The sequence below is a fragment of the Grammomys surdaster genome, unplaced genomic scaffold, assembly GCF_004785775.1.
Source record: "Grammomys surdaster isolate TR1022 unplaced genomic scaffold, NIH_TR_1.0 334, whole genome shotgun sequence".
Classification (NCBI taxonomy): Eukaryota; Metazoa; Chordata; class Mammalia; order Rodentia; family Muridae; genus Grammomys; species Grammomys surdaster.
In genome coordinates this window covers 419442-439739 of record NW_021604753.1, presented here as the reverse complement: position 1 = coordinate 439739, position 20298 = coordinate 419442, and the positions used below count along the sequence as shown (strand labels likewise).

Below are 20298 nucleotides of genomic sequence, written 5' to 3'. Positions count from 1 at the left end.
CTACCCAGAGCTAAAAGGGTAGGGTCAGGCTACTTCTGAGCCCTCTATGTTAACTTAAATGGCTTGAGTAGGTGTTCCCTCCCTTTCCCCTCACCCTAACCTCAGTATCTCCTACCTGCAGCGTGGCCTTGCGGACTCTGTCGCTCATAGCCTCCATGTTGCCCTGCTCTTCCTCCAGCTCCTCCTCCAGCTGGGCGATCCTTGCCTCCAGGCGACGCTTCTCATCCTGCAGTGTATTCCTGGAGGGAATGAATCTACCTTGGGGACCCATGGGCCTTACCCAGTCTTAGGCCACTCTCCCTGGAGAAGTGATGTCTCAGGTGCCCCTCATTCTCTAACTGGGGAAAAAAGCTCCAGGGAGACTAGAGTCACCCAAGATCACCTGTATCATGGTTTGAATGGGAAATGTCCCTCACAAGTTCATGTACTGGGGGCTTGGTTATCAACTGGTGGGCTCTGGTAAGTGACTAGATTCTGATTTAATAAATGGATCAGTTCCTTGATGGCTTCAGAACATGGTAGAATTCCTGGAAGGTGAAAAGCAGTAAATGGAGGCTAGTTGGAAGCAGCAGGTCACAGTAGGGAAGGGGACTTGCATCCTTGGGGGTCTCCTCTCCCTTCTTGATTCACACTGTTTCCTGTCTACCTTGAGGTGAACAGCCTCTTCAGTGTGTACCCAACACCATGATGCTCTGTACTAGCCCGAGTCCAGGTTCAGCAAAACCAAAGACCTTAGGCTCAATTCTCTAAAACCATGAGCTAAAAATAAGCTTTCTCCTTTAAACATCTGTTGGATATTTGAGCCATAGCACAGCATCCTGCTAGGAAGAGTTGAGCTAGGGACTCGTACAGAGCAGCATCAGCAAAGCCAGAATGGGGAGAGCAATCTCCTCTGGCTTTCTTTGCCCCTGCCTCTACTCAGTCAGAGTGAAGTGCCACATATCCAAAATAGTAGATGGGAAGACCGTGAGGTCAACCCTTTTCCCAGCATGGGTCTGTCCAGACGGGGCTCAGTGAGCAGTGCGGGTTTTTTTTTGGGGGGGGGGGGGGGGGGGGGTTTTTTTGATGGCAGTGAGCTATCATTGAAGTGGGTGTTCCAGGGTACACTCAAGCTGGTGGTTCTCTATGTCCTTACCTTCCTGACAAGCTGCTAGCCAGCTCCTCAGCCAGCTCCTCCTTTTCCAGGTCAGCTTGCTTGCGAGCTCTCTCAGCTGCTGCCAGGTCCTAGAGCAGGAGAGAGGCTCTAGCTATTCTGCTCTTGCACAGTTGAAGTGCAGCTCCCCTTCTGAGCTCAGAGAGGCTCCCTTTGCTCTTTGTGTGAGGGAGGTCCACTCATTCAGAAAGAAGCTGACAGGAAGGAAGGACATCTGGGTGCTTTGGCATGGAGATCCCAGCACAGCACTGTGAGTGGCTGTCGCCAGCAGGGCAAGCTTACATACCTCCTGGAGCTGCATGAGTTCTGCCTCCAGGCTCTTGGCTTTCTTCTCATTCTCTTTTGAGGTGGCAAAGATCTCATCCCTGGAGGCACGGGCATCATCCAGCTCTCTTTGGAAGTCCTTCATCTGGGCCTGAATGAGTCGATAGGACAAGCAAGGTCCAGTTTACTCACCTGGCTCTGCACAGAGAGACTTACCTCTGCATGCCAACCCCTTGGAATTTCCAGTTTATTTTGGTGAGTCCCTGGTACTTGGCTGGGCCCCAGGTCTCCAGTGGCAGAATCCTCCATGCAGACTGAAGGGAGTGAGCAAGAACCCAGCAACAGTGCCTCACTCAGAAAACCAATCACCTGTAGCTAAACAGTGCATGGAGTCAGCCCCTGACCTACACCTCTGATAGAAGCAGGTTGCTTCCTGAAGTCTCCACATTGATGTGCCAGGTCTGGGGAACTGCCTCTTCCTCCACTGCATCCCCTCCTCCCTTAGCAAAGTATCACCAACCTGCAGTTTTCGAAGCTGCTTGATGGCCTCCTCCCTCCCTTTGATGGCCGAGTCAGCCTGGAGCTCCAGGTCCTTTAGGTCCCCTTCCAGCTTTTTCTTAGCTGCTGCTGCCAGAGCCCTCTGCTTCCGCTCATCTTCCAGTTCTGTTTCATACTCATGCAGCTGAACCAGGAAGAGGGGTACAAGCTACAAAGATGGCCCTCAGAGCCCCACTCAGAGCCACTTCCTGAGCTCCCAGACACTCAGTATAGCCCGATATGTGTTGCTGGAGCAAGGGGTGCCCACTGATTCCAGCAAGTAGGTTTTAGAGGCTGAATTTAGGTCATGAATCTTGGCAGCAAGAAGGGGTGGAGAATGGGGATGTCCTTAGTCACAGATGCAAGCTGGCTCACCTGCCGCTGTAGCTGCCTTCTCTTCTCCTCATTCTGCTCATCCCGAGCCTGGAGATCGCGTTCAAACTGGCCCTTGAGGGCCTGCATGTTGACCTCCAGCCGCAGCTTGGCATCCTCAGTGGCCTGCAGCTCATCTTCCAGCTCTTCCAGCTGGGTTTTCATCTCTTCCATCTGGGTCTCCAAGGCACGCTTAGACTTCTCTAGCTCGTGCACCTGGTAGGCAGAGTGACACAGGGTCTCTGCTTAAGGGACACCTTACTCTCATGGAATAGAGGCTCATGAGGTCAGAGCAGTGGCCTTGGCCTCCAGGGTATGACTTGGGCCCTGATGGCTCAGTCCCGGCTGCTGTTCCCCAGCTTCTCATGCCCAGACCAGACTGATGTACCTTGCTGAGGCACCAGTTGGTGAGATGCAGAACTACTTACATTCTTGCCCACATCATCCTTGGAGCTGACCAGGTCTTCCATCTCAGCTTTGAGCATCTTGTTGGTCCTCTCCAGCTCTTCTTTGGCTTCCAGGGCTTCCTCCAGGGCTCGGGCTAGAGACAAAGCCTTTGTTTCCTTTTCCCTGGCCTCTGCTTCAGCTCTGTCTCTCTCATCCGCATACTTGGAGGAGATGTTCTTCTCCTCAGCTAACAACTGAAAGAACACAGGGCTCAGAGGCATCCCCAGGACACCTGAGACTCACCAAACTCCAGATGTGTAAAAGACCTGGTCACGCTGAATGTGCCTAGTGAAAGTACAAGCAATTTAGATACACGTGGAAGTCAGGATACTTTACTTTCTTCACTGCCCATTGGGATAGCACATCCTGCTACTGAGGACAATATGGCATTGAATTATTGAGGGTAGGGGTATGGCCACAAGTATCTTTCTTACAAAGTTACCCCATCACCATACTAAAGGTGTATGGTTATGGGCATATTTGGATAAAAGTCAAAGACAGCTGTTCCATCTTACAATTCTCATCTGATTGAGAAGAGAACGGTGTGTTACAGACTGTGGTACCTAAACCTAGACTTGCAAAATTCAGCAGACAAATGACACCACATCCCACAGAATATCAACAGGAAGGCAGTGGAAATCACTTTTGGCCCTCTAGTGGAAAATGAGACCATGGGAGCAAATGGTAGTCTAAAGCAGAATGGCTGATGAGGAAGGGAGGAACTGGCATGTCCTGCACAAGCGTCCCATGGTGTGGCTCAGGGGGAGCAGTAGCTCCTGAATAGCTCGTATTTGGGTTCACAGCACAATCTGTAAACTGAGTTTTAAAATGACCCTATATCATGTGTAAATAAAATCATATTTAATAAGTATGAGTAATCTATATTAGAGGTAGTATTTAGGAATTTGGGTCATAACAGGTACGTTTGTCAGAACAGTGTGACTGCACATTTGAAAGATGTGTTCAGCACAGCCTACATAAATTTACCTCAAAGATAGAAACTAATAATACTTAATATTAGTGTTTCAAGACAAAGTCTTGCTATGCAGCCTAGCTTTAAACTCATAATTCATCTTCCAGAGACTCAGAATTTCAGGCCTGTGTCACCATGCCTGGCTGGAAAACTATTTTTTTTAAGTACAAGTCTTTTTTTTACATTTATTTACGTGTGTGTGTGTACATGTGTGTACATGTGTGTGTGTACATGTGTGTGCTACATGATGACCAGAGGACAAATTGTGGAAGTCTGGTCTCTACTTCCACCAAATATGTTTTAGGAGCTGGAATTAAGTCATGAATCTTGGCAGCAAGACCTGTTACAAGTAAGTAATCTCACCACATTTTAATATGCAATGTTAAATGTTAAGGAATAAAGGAATAGATGCCTTTAATTTGCTTTGAAATTCACCCAAAAATGAAATATGTTGGGTTACTGTGATTCATCTTTATTATAAATAACTAGGATAGAGCTAGGCATGATGACATACACCTCTAATCTAAGCACTCAGGAGCTGGAAGCAGACAAATCTCTGTTAGTTTGAGGCCAGCCTGGCCTACACTATGAGTTCTAAACCAGATAGAGTTACATAGTATCATCCCCACTGCCTGCCCCAAAGTAGGGCAAAAGGCATGTAGCACAATGTTAATGACTGAGTCCGGTAGTGACTGCACTGAGGAAAGTGGTATTACCGAGGATACATCCAGAGGGAAGTTCCTAGGCCTCAGTTGGTAGTGTTTGCCTACCCTGGGACTAGTCTCCAGTATTAAACAAACCTGACAATGGCACACCAGTGACCCCAGTGTTCTAAAGGTGGAGGCAGGAGGATTACAAATTCAGAAGTTCAAAGCCAACTATAGCTATAGAGTGAGTTCAAGGCCAACTTGGTCAATAGGAGACCGTATCTAAATAAGTAAGTAAATAAATAAATAAATAAAGCAGAAATTAAATAATGTGTTCAAAGCATGCACACAGTTACTTATAACACCCGGCAGTGCTCCTCAGTATCCAATGAGTGGAGGGCATAAATGACCCTCACTTTATTAGAGCTTGTGCCAACCCTGAGGGTATGTCTGTCAGCAGGTTTCACAGTGCTTGTACCTAGAAAAATCTCAGTGTTAAGCATTCTGTGTTCATGCCCTGACCTAGCAGCCCTCATATGTCATGGTCACCTAAGATGAGACAAGATAGCCTTCCACAGCGTCCAGCAAAGTCCAAATGAGACTCAGATTCTCAGCACCTCCCTGGTGCGCCCCAGAACTGACTTCACACTGTGTAAAGGGCCGTGAGCTTTCAGCCCTACCTGATCGAATTTCTTCTGCTTCTTTTCCAGATTGGATACCAATTGTCGCTGGTTGTCTAAGTCTACGACCAAGTCATCCAGCTCCTGCTGAAGCCTGTTCTTCGTTTTCTCCAGTTTGTCATAGGCGGCAGCCTTCTCCTCATACTGCTGGCTGAGGCCCTCCATCTCTTTCTGCAACCTCTTCTTCCCCTCTTCCATAACCTCGATGGTGCTTGCAAAGTCCTGCAGCTTCTTCTTAGAGTCTGAGAGCTGGAATGGCCAAGAGTGGGAAGCTGAGACATGAACGTTCTTCCTCCTTACTGAGGACATACAGCAGCAGAGGGAGTTACTGAACAAACCATGCAAGCCCAGAGGAGACCCACGGGTACCACAGAGAAGAGAGGAGTCACAATGGACCCTGGAGGTGAGAAGAGGACCCACTGTGGGCCCAAGCATGCTGTCCACACCTGAATGTTCAGGGTGGAGACATGACGCTCCAGGTTTTGCTTAGCCTCCATCTCTTCATCCAGCTGGTCCTGCAAGCTGTTCCTCTCATCTTCCAACTGACGCAGCTTGGTGGACACATTGAGCTTCTGACGGGTTTCTTCTTGAAGCAGCTCCTACAAGAGAGAGCACACATGGTGGTCCCAGGGACACCCCAGGACGGAGGCACTCCAGGTCTCCCAGATAGTACAGTATGATACTCACTTGGGTGTCCTGAAGCTGGGATCCAAGGGAAGCCACATCCTTAGCCAGTTTGATGGCCTTGCCCTCTGCCTCATTGAGCATGCCTGTTACACTCTCTACTTCATTCTGGGGGTGGGGAGAGTGAGAGACCGGTGAGGTGAAACTCATATCACAGATGAGCAAGAGGAGCCATTTTCACTCAGAATACATCACACACCTTTGTGGGATAGGATCTGTGGTGCCCAGTGACAGAAAATACACAGGAGGCAAGGGGCAACTGTGGGTCCTTCTGGAACCCATCAGCTACAAGGTGGGAATGCTGGCCCTACACTCTGTTCTAGAACCTTCCACTGTATTGACTGGGTGCAGTTAGGATCCACCTTATTGGATCCCAAATCCCTACCAAGGTTAGCAGAGATGAGCTGCAGATCTGAGAGTTCCAATACTGAAAGTCACTCCTTACCACTGGAGAAGAAACAGGATGGCCCGTGACTGTAGGCTCCTACTCCCACTCACTGCCTTTTCATGACTTTCATGGCCATCTCCTAAGAGGTGGAAGCTAAAAGCACAGAGCAGAGCCCCTTCCTGCATCTCTGCATCCTACACGAGCCCTGGTGACTCTGCCCAGGTGTGTCTTGGATGTACAGCTGCAGCCTTCATCTTAATGATCTCATTTATAACGAGGCCTTAAGTGTCACTGCGTATTAGAGTAGCAAATCCCGTCCTCAACAGCAGGGAATGACAACCGTGGTGTTTCCCTGCCCCCTCATTCTAGCTTGTGAGCACAGGAAATATTCATCAAACTTGGGACCATTCTTTGGGAATGGGAACTCAGGCCAAATGTGTCTTTGAAGCTAAAACCCAAGATAACCAGAGTCTTCTCATTCATCAGCTTCAGTTGCCTCCGTTACTTGGGGGTGAATGCCAACATACACCTACCTAGGGCATCAGGCCCTCTGCAGTCTAGCCACAGCTTCCCTCTCTGATCCTGGTCTATACCATGTCTTCTCCCAGCTTGTCAGCACTGTAGGCCCTTGACTACTTCCCCTTTTCATTTACCACAGGCCTTTGCATATACTATACCTTCTGCATACACATGCATCTGAGTGTTAGACCTCCTAAGGGTAGCCTTTCCTGGCCCCACTCCACCCCTGCACTCCAGGCTGCCCCTATATTCGCCCTTATAGTATTATGTATGTCTCCTTCCAGACTTTCTCTCTGTGTTTCTGACTCTCCCACCCCACCAGGCTGAAGTTCAGATGGGACAGAGACAGTCTGTAATCTTTTTTGCTCTTTTGTCTAAGGAGTAAACACAGCGTCTGGTATGCAGTAGGTGCTCAATACATGTTCATTAAGTGTATGTATGAGGTTTTGACATGAGGAATTTGCACAGGGGAATACAAGGATGTATCTTGAGGAAGCCAGCTTTCGGGAGGCTGAGCAGAGGTCTGTTGCAGTGAGCAGCAGCTTGGTCATGCTGCTTGCCCTCACCTGTAGCTTGTGGACCTTGTCACTGAGCTCAGCCCGGGCACGTTCCCCGTCACTGCACTTGGACTGCAGCTCCTGCAGCTGCACCTCCAGCTTCTTCTTCTTGTGTTCTACCTCCTGCTTCGCCTGGCCCAGGACACGCAGCTCCCCAGCCAGGTCTGCGTTCTCCTTCTCCAGTGTCTGCTTGCTTTTGTCCAGGTTTGCCTTGGCCTGTCAAGGAAAGCAGAGGGAGGGGGGCTTGTTTCCTCCTCTCCCTGCCCCACTCCCAGTCCAAGGGAAGGGAGGAGGGTGCATGGAACTTCTGCAGGACTCTTGAAATTCTAGTTTCCTAACTATAGGAATCAAATCAAATCAAATCAAATCAAATCAAATCAAAATATACCCATGTCCCTGATGCCTGTTCTGTATAGGTTACCAAATTTTAGGACATTTCCCAGGAAAAATCTGAATTCCTAGATCTTTTAAAAACAACTTCATGTTCTATCTTGTGACTGTGGCACTCTGCTCAGATGGCCACATTTGTCAAAATGCATTGAAAGGTACACTTAAAGTTGGCGAATTTAGCCAGGTGTGGTGGCATACACCTCTAATCCCAGCACTCAGTAGTCTGAATGTGAGGCTTGAGTTATCCAGAAATCATGTTCAAAGAAACAGAGAGGAGGGACGGGAGGGAGGGGGAGAGAGAGAGGGAGAGAGAGAGAGAGAGAGAAACAAAGGGAAAGAGAAAAAAAGGGAGGCAGGCTGTGGTGACTTATGTCTGTAATCCCAGTATTCCAGCTGAAGCAGGAGGATTACCATGAGTTCCAAGACAATCTAGGCTATAGAATGATACTATGTCTAAAATGAAGAAAAGTGTGTGTGTGTGTGGTTTGTTCACATATTTAAATAATTATACATATTTTAATAATTCTGACTTTCAAAGAACAAGCTAAAGACCTGGAGACAGAAGTTTTACCTTCCCCCAAGGCAGAAATCAGCAGATCTAGGTGGTGGCTGCTGTTCGTGCCACAGCCCCACTCCCTTTGGTCTGGTTACTACCACTTCCTCTTATCTTTCACATTCATTGTCTAATTTGTCCTGCTATTTCTATGGTCGAGTTATTTTACCTAACCAGCTCCTGTACATATATGAGTCACCTAAGGAAAAAGACTTGGATAAAAACAGGAAAAGGAGACGGACTGGAGCTAGTGAGGAGGAAGAAGATGGGAAAGCCACGTGAGCCTGCTTCCCTGATCACCCTACACACACACACACACACACACACACACACCATATCTTACAATTCTCTGAATCTGAGGATCATGGATCTTACTTCTTTTTGAGTTGTAGGATATTTGTATTTGTATGTAAAGAAGCATCTTGGAGAATGGAACCAGACTGAACATGACTTGCCTACTTTCCATAGACAGTGTCTGCATGGTCGGAAGATGATTTTATCAGTTAACTTGGTGTAGTTGCATTCCGACGATGACCCATCTGATGAAGGATGGGGTAGGAATTTTTACTTGTAACACACAGAAAGTTCTAGTTTTTTGGAGCATTTCAAATTCTAAAGTTGTTGACAAGAGTAGGTAAAGTCTGCCATCGTGACATGGCTCTGGGTGTCTCCTTAGCACGCACCCGTTTGAACTGCTCCAGCTGCTCTGTGAGGTCCTCCACAGCCTGTGTGTGCTTCTGCCTCATCTCCTGAACCTGGGCCTCATGGGACCGTGTCTCCTCATCCAGGGCCTTCTTCAGCACTGTCACCTCCTGTTCCCTCTTGGCTCTAGGGGAAAAGAACACAGTGGTTGACAGTTAGACAGGAGACAGAGCTTTGCCTGACAATACTGTACAAGGGGACAAGGGCTCTCTCAGTACCCAGAGCTGAAGTCCTTCTCTCTTGCTGTGTGATCCACAACAACCTGCCTAACCTCTGTAGCCCTGCAGTTTTGTCTCAGCTCTGAAATGGGAAAGGTGTTATGTGCTTTCAGAACTTCTCAAGGCTGGCAAACCAACATACAAGATATGAGCAAGAACATGTCTGTGGTCTACAGATGTCCCTTAAATAAACACTACTTGGCTTTATGCATCACTTACTACTATATGCTGGGGCCTGAGCTAACATTTTATTTATTTATTTATTTATTTATTTATTTATTTATTTATTTATTCATTCATTCATTTATTTATTTTGGAGACAGGATTTCACTCACTACATAGCTTAGGCTGGTCTCAAATTCCTCCTGCCTCCACTTCTGGGTGCTAGGATTACAAGCAGGAGCCATCAAGCCCAACTGGACCTGTTCCATACACAGCATCTCATCCTCAGATCAGCTCTAGGAGGCAGTGATGTCATTTTCAGGCTAAAGGGGAAAACAGCTTACCCATGGGGTCCCGACCGTTCTGTGACAGAGCCACAAAATTTAGCCACTATCTTTCTTTATCTCCAGCCAGGTAGGAGAAGAACAAAAATATGGGACTAACCTTTGGTACATGTGCAAAACCCAAAGTATGGTGAATACTGGGTCACAGTTAACAGAGACCCTGCCCATAGGATATCCTCAAAAGATCTGTATGCTTATTAAATGACCTACGTTCACCAGAAACACCTTATTCTCTGGGATATGGTTCTTTATCATTTCTGTTTACTTATAGTGACTCTTGAACTGGAGACCAATCTGATAAATGTTATTTTAAATTTTTTTTTCTTTTTATTTATTTTTTATTTTTTTAAATAATTTATTTATTTTTACTCAACTGGTAATTCATTCACACTGGGGTTATAAACGCAAAAAGGCAGGACGTGGGGAAGGGGATGACACATGTCACACACATACAGAGGAAAAAGTTATTTTAAAATCCTGTCTATGGATGGAACTGGAGGAAATGTCCTTTTTGACATCTGTTCTTCTATCATGTTTAAGTTGTTCTTGAATTCTGCACTACTACTCTCCTGCAGATAGAATTAAACAGACTCGTATTTTAGACACAACCAGGAAGGCCAGTGGTTTCAAATCTGCTTGTGTTCAGTGGCTTCTGAGGCCCAGCTTCCAGTACCTGAGCTCCTGCTGGGTAGCTGTACTGTCCAGCGTATCCTCCAGCTCCGTCTTGAGCGCCTCCAGCTCCTCCCCCAGGTCTCGCTTCTGCTTCTCAGCCTTGTTCCTGGCGGCCCGCTCTGAGTCCAGGTCCTCTTGTAGGTCTGAGACATGGCCCTCCAGCTCTCGAATTTTCTTTAGGGCATTGTTTTTCTGGGCGATCTCTTCATCGAGCCTGTCCGGAATGGAGCACCAAGGATTAAGACCCCCCACAGCCAAGGCCATCCAATGCCATCAAAAATTACTCTGGGTCTGACTCCTTGTGTCCCAAAGTGTAGGAAGCTCAGCATAAAAAAAGCATTGGAGAAACAAGGATTGTCAATTATGCAGGCCTGTTTTCTTCAACAGAAGAAAATGACTGACACCTAGTCACTTGGAATGCCAAACTGAAAAGCGGTCAGTCAGCCTGGAGATTCTTTGCTCTTCCTATATCCTGAGCACTGTTCGGGCCCTGGTCCTGCAGTGAAAAGAACTCGTACTTTACATCCTCCACCAACAGAATCAGTCTTTATGCTTATCACAGATGCTTTTCTAGACCCCAGTCCTGAGCTCTGTTTACCAGCCAATAGAACTCATTCTTATTGTAAAAGTCATAAGTTCTACTATATTTAAATGTGTAAGGAAGATAAACCTTTGAGGTCTTGACCCAGTGCCTGTAAAGATGATACCGTCCTGAGTTTCAGTCTTCATCTCTCCTGCATCCCCACCCCAGTCTTCAGGCTTAGGGGTAGGATTCCTGACACCAAAGATGTCAGAACTCACGCCTCCCACATCTCCCAAAACCAGGCATTTCTTTTGATGTTGGAGATTCACATAGAATGAGAGCACCAAGTTTTATATAAAAAGGTTAACACAGGGCATGGTGGCAAACATCTGTGATCCTTGTACTGGGAAGACTGAGGCAGGAGGATCTCAAGTTCCAGGCCAGGTGGAGATACATAGTGAAATCTTGTCTCAAGAAAATAAAAAATAGAAACAAACCAAAGATAAAAAGGATATGGGTGTGCTAATGTATCAGTCATCTCAACACTGGGGAGGCTGAGGCAGGAGAATGGCTGAGAGTTCAAGGTTAGCCTGAATTACATAGTGGATTCCAGGAAAGCCCCCAAAATTTATGCTTGTGTGTGTATGTGTGTATGATGGTTTGTATATGCTTGGCCCAGGGACTGGCACTATTAGAAGGTGTGTCCCTGTTGTAGTAGGCGTGTCACTGTGGGTGTGGGCTTTAAGAACCTCATCCTAGCTGCCTGGAAGCAAATATTCTGCTAGCAGCCTTCAGATGAAGAAGTAGAATTCTCAGCTCCTCCTGCACCATGCCTTCCTGGACACTTCCATGTTCCTGCCTTGATGATAATGGACTGAACCTCTGAACCCGTAAGCCAGCCCCAATTAAGTGTTGACTTTTATAAAACTTGTCTTGGTCATGGTGTCTGTTCACAGCAGTAAAACCCTAACTAACTGTGTATACATACACTTTTTTATGGTGCTGTGCCTCTATGCCAGGTGAGGCCTCTGCCATGAGTCATACTCCAACCCTTGATAAATGCTTGTGAACACTAAACATTTCTGTTCTTTCATTTGCTTAACCAGTGACTAGGTTCATGTGTTCTTAATAGTATTAAAATCTCAGCTTATATTACATATTTAAGAAGACACACACATGCAAAGATACACTTATATACATAATAACAAGAAAAGAGAGACCAAGAATTAAAAAGCAATGGGATGTATGATAGGGGTGTATGAGAGGTAGGGGAAGGGAGAAAATGATGTAATTATCTTAAACAACAACAAAATCATAAAAAACTCAACTCCCCAATACACAGAGGTGGTGATCATGGACCAGGTGGGACATGAGTGACGCCAAATGACAGAGCTGCAGGACTTCAGTGACAGTAGAGCTCCGTCCTGGTGCGTGGTGGAGCTAACATCTGTTTTGTATTCTAAGACAGAATTTTGCTTATGGAGCCCAGGCTGTCCATAAAACCATAATCCTCCTGCCTCAGCCTCAGAGTGCTGGGAGTATATCACATTTAGTTTTGCCATCCCACTTGACTATGATGAATGGAAAGGCCTAGGATGAGGGACAGGCTGCTGCTCTGATGTCATTGTGTTTACACCCAGTTGATGCCAGAGAGATTAGGCTTTTTCCGGGAACCCCAGCTACTGTTCAGCCATAGACTGATGTCCCTGGGCAACATATTTTCATTATTCATCAAAGCTCTGCCATGCACTCCAAATTAGAAAAGAGAAGTGAGTTAGGAGACAAATCATACAGCCCCAGGCTCAAGTCCCAGTTTGGCCTCTTAATCTCTCCAGAGCAGTGAGCGGAAGAGAGCACACCTGGTTAGGGTTCTTGAGGGTGCTTCCAGGAGTGAACTGAGCATTTAACAGAGTGGTAAATGTTACTTGCAACCGTGATATTCTTGGCCAGCTGAACACCAGGAAAAAGGAAGAGCAGAGGGACTAGGAGGAACATGTTACTTGGGCTGTGTGGGTGGGAGAAGTGTGGGTGGAAGCTAGAAAAGAAACCAGTAAGCACAGAAAGAGAGAGACAGTAAGACAGGGATGATGAAAGCCACTCCAGCCTAGACATGTGATGTTTATGATCCCAATAGAGATAGACTCAGTGGCTGACTGGGAATTCAGAACTGGGGTTCAATGAGAAATTCTGAGTACCCCAGATGCTGCAATCCTATTGGAGTAAGGGCACTGCAGAGAGGGTGAGTTTGGAAGGAAGAGAATCAAATGTGAGGTTTAGGGGTAAGAGCATAATTGGGAAGGCTTGCAGGAAACCAGATCTGACAATCGATGTCCATGCTAAGGGCCTGTGGCCATGTTAAAAAGCAGAGGGCCTCTGGACACACCCAGACACACACAGGCATAGACACACATATACACACATAGCACACCTGGCTAGAGCTGCCTGTAGCTCTTCCTCTTTCTTTGCCAGCTGCATCTTGAGCTCTGCTATCTGGGCCTGCAGGTCAGCGATCTGCTCATGGAAGTCACTGGCATCGCCCTCCAGTTTCCTCTTGAGTTTCTCCAGCTCCTGCCGGCTCTTCTCCTCTTTCTTCAGCCTCACTGCAACAGAGCCAGAGCTACCTCAGTTGGGGGATGCCACCAGAAAGAGGCATGTGTCTTTCTACCTGGGCGATGGACGCTGCACATTCAGCCATAACCCTTCTCCAGTAGAGGGAATGCCAAGCTTGGGAAAATGTTATCAGAGTGTGCCTCCCACAGTGTGGGGCCCAGGCAGAATCTTTCCCAGGATAATCTGTCTTTCTAATAGTTCCTTCCTGACTTTTTATGGTTTAGTTGTTTTCTTCAAAAGATTTATTTGGGGCTGGAGAGATGGCTCAGTGGTTAAAACACTGACTGTTCTTCCAGATGTCCTGAGTTCAATTCCCAGCAACCACATGGTGACTCACAACCATCTGTAATGGAATCTGATGCCCTCTTCTGGTGTGTCTGAAGACAGGGACAATATACTCATATATATAAAATAAAACTTTTTTAAAAAAATAGTTTTATTTTGTGGGTATATGTGTGAGCATATGTATGTGAGCACACGTGTGTGAGGGAGTCTTTCGAGGCCAGGAGAGGCTGTTGGATCTTGCACAGCTGGAATTACAGGCATTTGGGAGCCACCTAATGTGGCACTGGGATCCAAACTCTGGCACTCCTGATTGAGCAGAAAGTGTTCTTCACTGATGGGCCATCTTTCCAGTCTTTAGGGAATTAGTTTTTAAAGTGACTATGTAGAATAGTAGGTTTTGTGAGGAAATTTTCATAGACATCCATGATGGGGCTTTGCTTGTATTTGCCTGAATTCTTCTCTTTCCCTCTTCCCCTCTCCTCTGGTCGCCTTTCCTTATTCAGAGGGACCCTCTTTCTGCTTTCATGGCCTTTCTTTCTTAAAGTCTGATTCCATGTGAGAGAAAAGGTATTGTTCTTTTTCTTACCCTACCTTCCTCTCTGCTCTACCTTAACACCCCTTCTTTTCCATATGTCTCCTTCAAGTTTCATGTCTTATACATATACATACTTATTCAAAATCTAGATTCTGGATTGGGGATGTAGCTCAGTTGATAGTGCTTGTCTTGCATGCATTTGGGTCCAATTCCCAGCACTTCGTAAGCTCAGCACAGTAGTATTACTATGTAGTGTTGCCTGTTATACCAGCATTTGGGAGGTATAGGCAGTAGGATCAGGAACTCACAGCTAGCTTTGGCTACATAGTGACTTTCAGGCCTGCCTAAGCCACATGAGACCCTGTCTCTAAAATAGAGTAAAATAGGCTGACAGGATGACTTAGCAGGTAAAGGCATCCAAGCTTAGCAACCTAAGTTCAACCCCCAGGTTCTGCAGAGTAGAAGGAGAGAGCCAATTCTACAAAGTTGTCTTGTGACTTCCATGTACATGCTGTGACATGCATGAGCATGCATACGTATATGCACACACATACCACACATATATACACACCACACAGTATATACTACACATACAACACAGATACCACATACACCACACATCATGTATATAAACACACACTGCACACACACACCACACATACCACACATACCATACACATACAACATATACACACTGCACACACACACACATACATTACACATACCACACATACCATACACACAAACACACACATATCACACACACAATACATACATACATATATATACATATAACACACACATATATAAAGCACATACACATGCATACACACTTAACACATACACCATTTATACCACACACACCACAGATACCATACATACAAACACACACCAAACATACCATACATACCTACAACACACACATATATAAAGCACATACACATGCATACACACTTATCACATACACCCCACACTACACATACCATACATACAAACACACATATATTACACAGACACTACATATACCATACTTACACACACTACACATACACACACATGCACACATGCACCATACATACCACATACCACACACATGCACACTCAAAAAATAAATGCGTTTTAAAGAAAATAGAAAATAAAATAATAAGAACTTATAAAACAAAATATTAAAATCTCTAGTCCACATATGAGAGAAAAGGTGGTATTTGTCTTTTGAGGCCAGCTCATTTCACTTAACATGGCTTCTGTCGCCACTCATGTCCCCGCTTACCCTCCAGCTCTGAGATCATGGACTCGTGCTTGCTCTTTAGCTTTGTGAGGTTTTTAGCCTTTTCTTCCTCTTCTGCTAGGTTGGTTGTCAAGTCACTGACCCTCTCTTCAAGGAGTTTTCGTTCCTTTGGGGGAAAGGGAGGAAACAACAATGTAAAGAAAAATCCTTATTTTAATCCCAGGCGCTAGGAGTCCTGGATGTTAGAAGTTCCCACCCACGCTGTCCACTTCTCGCTTCATGTCCTGTCAGTGTGTCTTGTATACTCATGTACAGCTAGGGGACGTTCCCATTCCTGCCTGATGACAGCTTGTCTCTGCCTCAAGTCCTTTGCACAGCAGGTCAATGTTCTATTCCTAATTGATCCTCAATTTCCTTTCCTCCTCCTCCAGAAAACCTCCTTAGAGATCTTCCTTCATCCCCTAGTGTTTCACTTCTAACAGTGCGTACATCTTCAGACCCTGGTTACAATGGCAACGGTTCCTCCTATCTCACTAGAGTGTAAGTCACAGTGCAGGGCCCTGGCTTCTTGTACTATGAGTCTTTTGATCCACAGTGGCCCAGCCCACAGAAGGCCTAGCTGATGCCCAGCTTGAACTAATGAAATGCAGCTGGCTGGTAATTACTAACTGAAGTGGCTGCTTGTCCCCCATTTTCATAGGATGCTTCTACGGTTAGTGCTTGACATTCCATGTCCCAGGCAAGCCTGGCACATCTTACTCACTTTTGAAAGCTTATTGTTCTGATCATCCATAACCAAGATGTCGTCCTCCAGTTTCTTGATTTTGGCCTCAGCCGTGACCTTCTCTAGCTGTAGTTTCTGTCTAGCAGCCTCCTCCTCCTCCAGTTGTTCCTCTAGGTCCTTTGTGGGAGGATAGACAGGGATCACAGCTGGAACAAAGTCACTAGTGGAGACTGAAGCTAGCCAGCATGGAGGCTGGAATGAGATCAACCTGCTCTTTGCTGTCTCCTTGAGAAAGAAGGAAGCCCATGGAGGCTACTCTGCTTTGATCCGTATCAGTGTCCTGAGTTTACTGGGGAGTGGATACCATACTCCAGATGTTCTTTGATGCTCATTTCTTCTAGAGGCAGGGAATTCCAGAGGCCCCTTGAGTGTGTGGGGGTTAAGAATTTTCAACACAATTGGAAGGAAGTAATAGGTGTAACCTCAGTGGCCTGGGCTATGAAAGGCATCATGGCTTCCTCCTTCCTCCTTCTGGGGGCAGTTCATAGCCATAATGAGAGGAAGCCCAAGCAGCCAGATGACATGGCTGAGGAACTGGCACCTCCTGCTAACAGCCATGTGAATAAGGCACAAAGGTCTTCTAGCCTGATTGAGTCTTCAAATGACTAGCCCTGGCTGGAATCTTAATTGCTAACCTTAGGAATGTCCATAGCCAGAACCCCTCAACTAAGCCTCTCCCCAGTTGCTGAATACTAAAACAAATATGGATTATTTGAAGCTGCTATATCTAAGCTGTTTTGTTACAGTGTAATAGCCGACACAATTATTCTTTACACCAAATTGTTAACAGGAAGGGGGGTCAGCATACAGAAGACAAGACAGTAGACAGCAGGCTCTGGACACTTATATTCAGTCCCTGCCTTAGTTCTGTGGTGTGAGACAGATTGTTCCCTTAGCCTTAGTCCCTCCATCTTCCAGCATCAGGGCTATGTTTTTTATCACCAGATGCCTTCACTGAGAATCTAGTGAGTCTATTCTCACCACAAGCTGCCCCTACAATGTCTTACTAGCATCTGCTGAGCCATCTTCTTCCTCTCAGCCTGTAGCTGTTGGCCCCGGTCCTCCTCTTCCTCCAGGCGGGCCTCCATCTCGTGTAGGATCTCCTCCAGTTCCTGCTTCTTAGCTGCCAACCGGACTCGCATCTCCTCAGCCTCAGCATACAGCTCTGTCTCTGCCTGCAACTGCTCCTGCAGCAGAGTCTTCTCCTCAGCCAGCTACAGGGTGAAGACGCAGGATTAGGAGGTGGGCTGAGGCCTTGACTGTGCTCCCAGGCTCACGCACACCCGTCCATACCTGAGTGTGCTTCTGCTCTAGTTCCTTCAGCTCAGTCTCTGCCTTCTGCTGCCGCTCCTTGATCTTCTGCATCTCCTCCTCCTTGGCCTGCATCTCCTCCTCCTGCCGTGTCACCTGGAGCAATGGCTTTACCTGCGTGTATGTAAATAGCCATTGTTAGTGTTTTGGCCAAAGGAAGCCATTTTCATCAAATATTAGATTGGTTCACAGATGATTTTACTAACACCTATCTAGGTGACACTGGACAATGTCAGAAATATAATCAGATGTCAAAACTGGGATGGGAGATTCTACTGGGATTAGTGGGTAGAGACCAGAGATATAGCTTATACTCTAGAACAACATCTAGGAATATCTTCCACAAGTCAGAATTGCTAAGCCCAAACTATTAGCATATTTACATTGTTTCTCCCTGTCTCTCTCTGTCTGTCTGTCTCTCTCTCTGTCTCTGTCTGTCTCCCTCCCTGCCTTCCTTCCTCCCTCCCTCCCTCCCTCCCTCCCTCTCTCTTTTTTTTTTTTTTTTTTGTTTTTCCAGACAGGGTTTCTCTGTGTAGTCCTGGCTGTTCTGGAACTCACTCTGTAGACCAGGCTGGCCTCGAACTTAGAAATCCGCCTGCCTCTGCCTCCCAAGTGCTGGGATTAAAGGTGTGCGCCACCACTGCCCGGTGCTGCCTTTCTTTTTTTGTCCAGTGCTGGGGATTGAACCCAGGGCTGTGTGCTTTACCACTGAGCTACACCCTGAATCCACAGGCCTCTCATTAGACCAGTTTATTAGAACAAAATGAAAAGAGAAAGAAGCAACGGAGTTGGGGGTGGTTATTCATCCGTCACCGCTGTTTCACAGTTACAGTCACTGTCAGCATACTGCATCCCATGCATTCACTTTCCTGTTTAAAAACAGTCTTGAAGGTTGGCTATGGTGGTGCGTGCCTCTAATTCCAGCACTTGGGGGACAGAAGCAGGAGGATCTCTGTGGGCTCAAGGTCAGTCTGATTTACATGAGGAGTTCTAGACCAGCCAGAGCTACACAGAGACTCTATCTCAAAAGAGAGAACAAGAAGGCAAGTATTGAACTGAATGTGTAGTTTTCTGTTCCATCATTTAAAAATCACAAGTTTCTTAGCTCATGGCTTACAACTTTGGTCTTAGAGAGGCATTGTTTTTACTAGTTGGTCCTCCACCACTATCCCCATAAACAATTGAACCAAGGAGTCTGCTGAGGAAATGCCACCACTGTCAAGCAGCTGTGGAGGATGCCCTGGAATCCTGCTTTCCATTATGGAAGATGGTTTTCTCAGGTGAGTTCCTTGGAATGTGGGTTTGTGGGAACATTTGCAGAGAGCAGCTTCTCCTCAGGCTTCTTTCCCAGCTTCTCTGGAACCCAGAGCCTCTGCCAGTGGTCTCCGTGGTTGCCTGCCTTTTCACATTTAGCGGGGTTTGCCGTTATCTGTCTGTGACTGTTCATTATCACCCACTTCTCTAGTTGGCTGGCATATCCATGGAGCCAGAGACCATGTATGCTGTAGCACATACCTGGCATACAGCAGGTATTCAATAAGTATTTTCTCAGGGGAAGAACTTACACACTCAAGGTCTTATAAAGGAGATTTATAAGTTTGCAGCCAGTGATGGGCCGGCCAGTGGTACCCAGAGGCTCTGCAAGCTGCAAGGAATAAAATGAACTACCAAGTCAAACAACAAGTGTGGGCTTCCTACTTAATCATTCTGAGTAAAAACACCAATCCTAAAAGGCACCATGCCACAGGACTCCATTTAAATCTTGAAACAATGGGGGTTCAGAAAGGGAGGTCAGAAATGTGGTTGTCAGAGGGAGTGGGTTCCTACACTAGAGTGGTAAGATGGATTTTTGAGGTGACAGAAACACTTTGATCTGCCTTAAGTCACGACTGTAACCCCACCAAAGGTTAGACCTTCACAGGTCTGCATGTGAGGTCTGAGTTCAGGTCTCAGATCCAGAGCCACCCTGGAGCACCTCTATTCCCACATCTAGATCCAAGTAGGGCTTGGGGTTATGAAAGTGGAGATCAGGGAAGTGGAGGAGGTCTGGAAAGCATAGGGCCAATCACTCACTTTGGTGAAGAGCCTCCACCATTGCCAGTTGCGGAGCTTAAGGTAGGCAGCGCAGTTCCTCTGGATCACCTTCATGGCTGTCAGCTGCTGCTGCCTCTTGGTAAAGGCCCTGGGGAAGTGAGGCAGGGAGCCGTGAGGAGCTTCACTCACGGCTCATGCTGTCAGTTCCTGCATTGAGGCAGATCTTTCCGAGCAGGAGTACCAGCAAGTTCTTGGGAAATCAGGCCACTTAAAGTTACCTCCCAGAGCCTTTCTCAGCAGGCAAGCGAAACTTGCAAATACTCGGAATCAAAGCTAGAAATGATATCTAAGGAAAAGTTGTAAGCTATGTTTCTGCATGGATCGGGAGAATCCCTGCAGAAACATAGTAGTGCTAGTTGAGTTCTGACAGACCTATTTATTCCTTGGTAGTATTTCAGAAATCTCAAACCTCAACACAAACCAGCACTATATTTCTTAAGGGCTTCTAAGTTTGAAAATTATAGAATGAGCTGGCTGTAGTGGCACAGGCCTTAATTCTGGCACCCAGGAAGCAGAGGCAAGTGGATCTCTGTGGGCTCTAGGCCAGTCTGGTCTACAGAGTTAGTTTCAGGACAGCCAAGGCGAAACAGAGAAACCCTGGTTTGAAAAACAAACAATGGTAACAAGAAAGAAAGGAGAGAGAGAGAGAGAGAGAGAGAGAGAGAT

The 20298-nt window shown here is 46.5% G+C and overlaps 1 protein-coding gene across 4 annotated transcripts in view; it reads right to left on the bottom strand.

Moving 5' to 3' along the window:
* The window catches only part of Myh11 (myosin heavy chain 11), a 98552-nt gene that overhangs the window by 8847 nt on the left and 69407 nt on the right, over nucleotides 1–20298 (bottom strand). For all 4 annotated transcript variants that reach the window (XM_028778329.1, XM_028778328.1, XM_028778330.1 and 1 more), the window contains 18 exons: nucleotides 19612–19720; nucleotides 17521–17652; nucleotides 17235–17441; nucleotides 16207–16344; nucleotides 15486–15609; nucleotides 13214–13385; nucleotides 10264–10476; nucleotides 8848–8992; nucleotides 7231–7437; nucleotides 5761–5865; nucleotides 5520–5672; nucleotides 5074–5322; nucleotides 2755–2967; nucleotides 2330–2542; nucleotides 1938–2099; nucleotides 1440–1568; nucleotides 1136–1224; nucleotides 116–239 (listed from right to left, as the gene is read on the bottom strand). In XM_028778329.1, coding sequence (XP_028634162.1) covers nucleotides 116–239; nucleotides 1136–1224; nucleotides 1440–1568; nucleotides 1938–2099; nucleotides 2330–2542; nucleotides 2755–2967; nucleotides 5074–5322; nucleotides 5520–5672; nucleotides 5761–5865; nucleotides 7231–7437; nucleotides 8848–8992; nucleotides 10264–10476; nucleotides 13214–13385; nucleotides 15486–15609; nucleotides 16207–16344; nucleotides 17235–17441; nucleotides 17521–17652; nucleotides 19612–19720 — 2884 coding nt within the window. The remainder of the gene's footprint in view (nucleotides 1–115; nucleotides 240–1135; nucleotides 1225–1439; nucleotides 1569–1937; nucleotides 2100–2329; nucleotides 2543–2754; nucleotides 2968–5073; nucleotides 5323–5519; nucleotides 5673–5760; nucleotides 5866–7230; nucleotides 7438–8847; nucleotides 8993–10263; nucleotides 10477–13213; nucleotides 13386–15485; nucleotides 15610–16206; nucleotides 16345–17234; nucleotides 17442–17520; nucleotides 17653–19611; nucleotides 19721–20298) is intronic.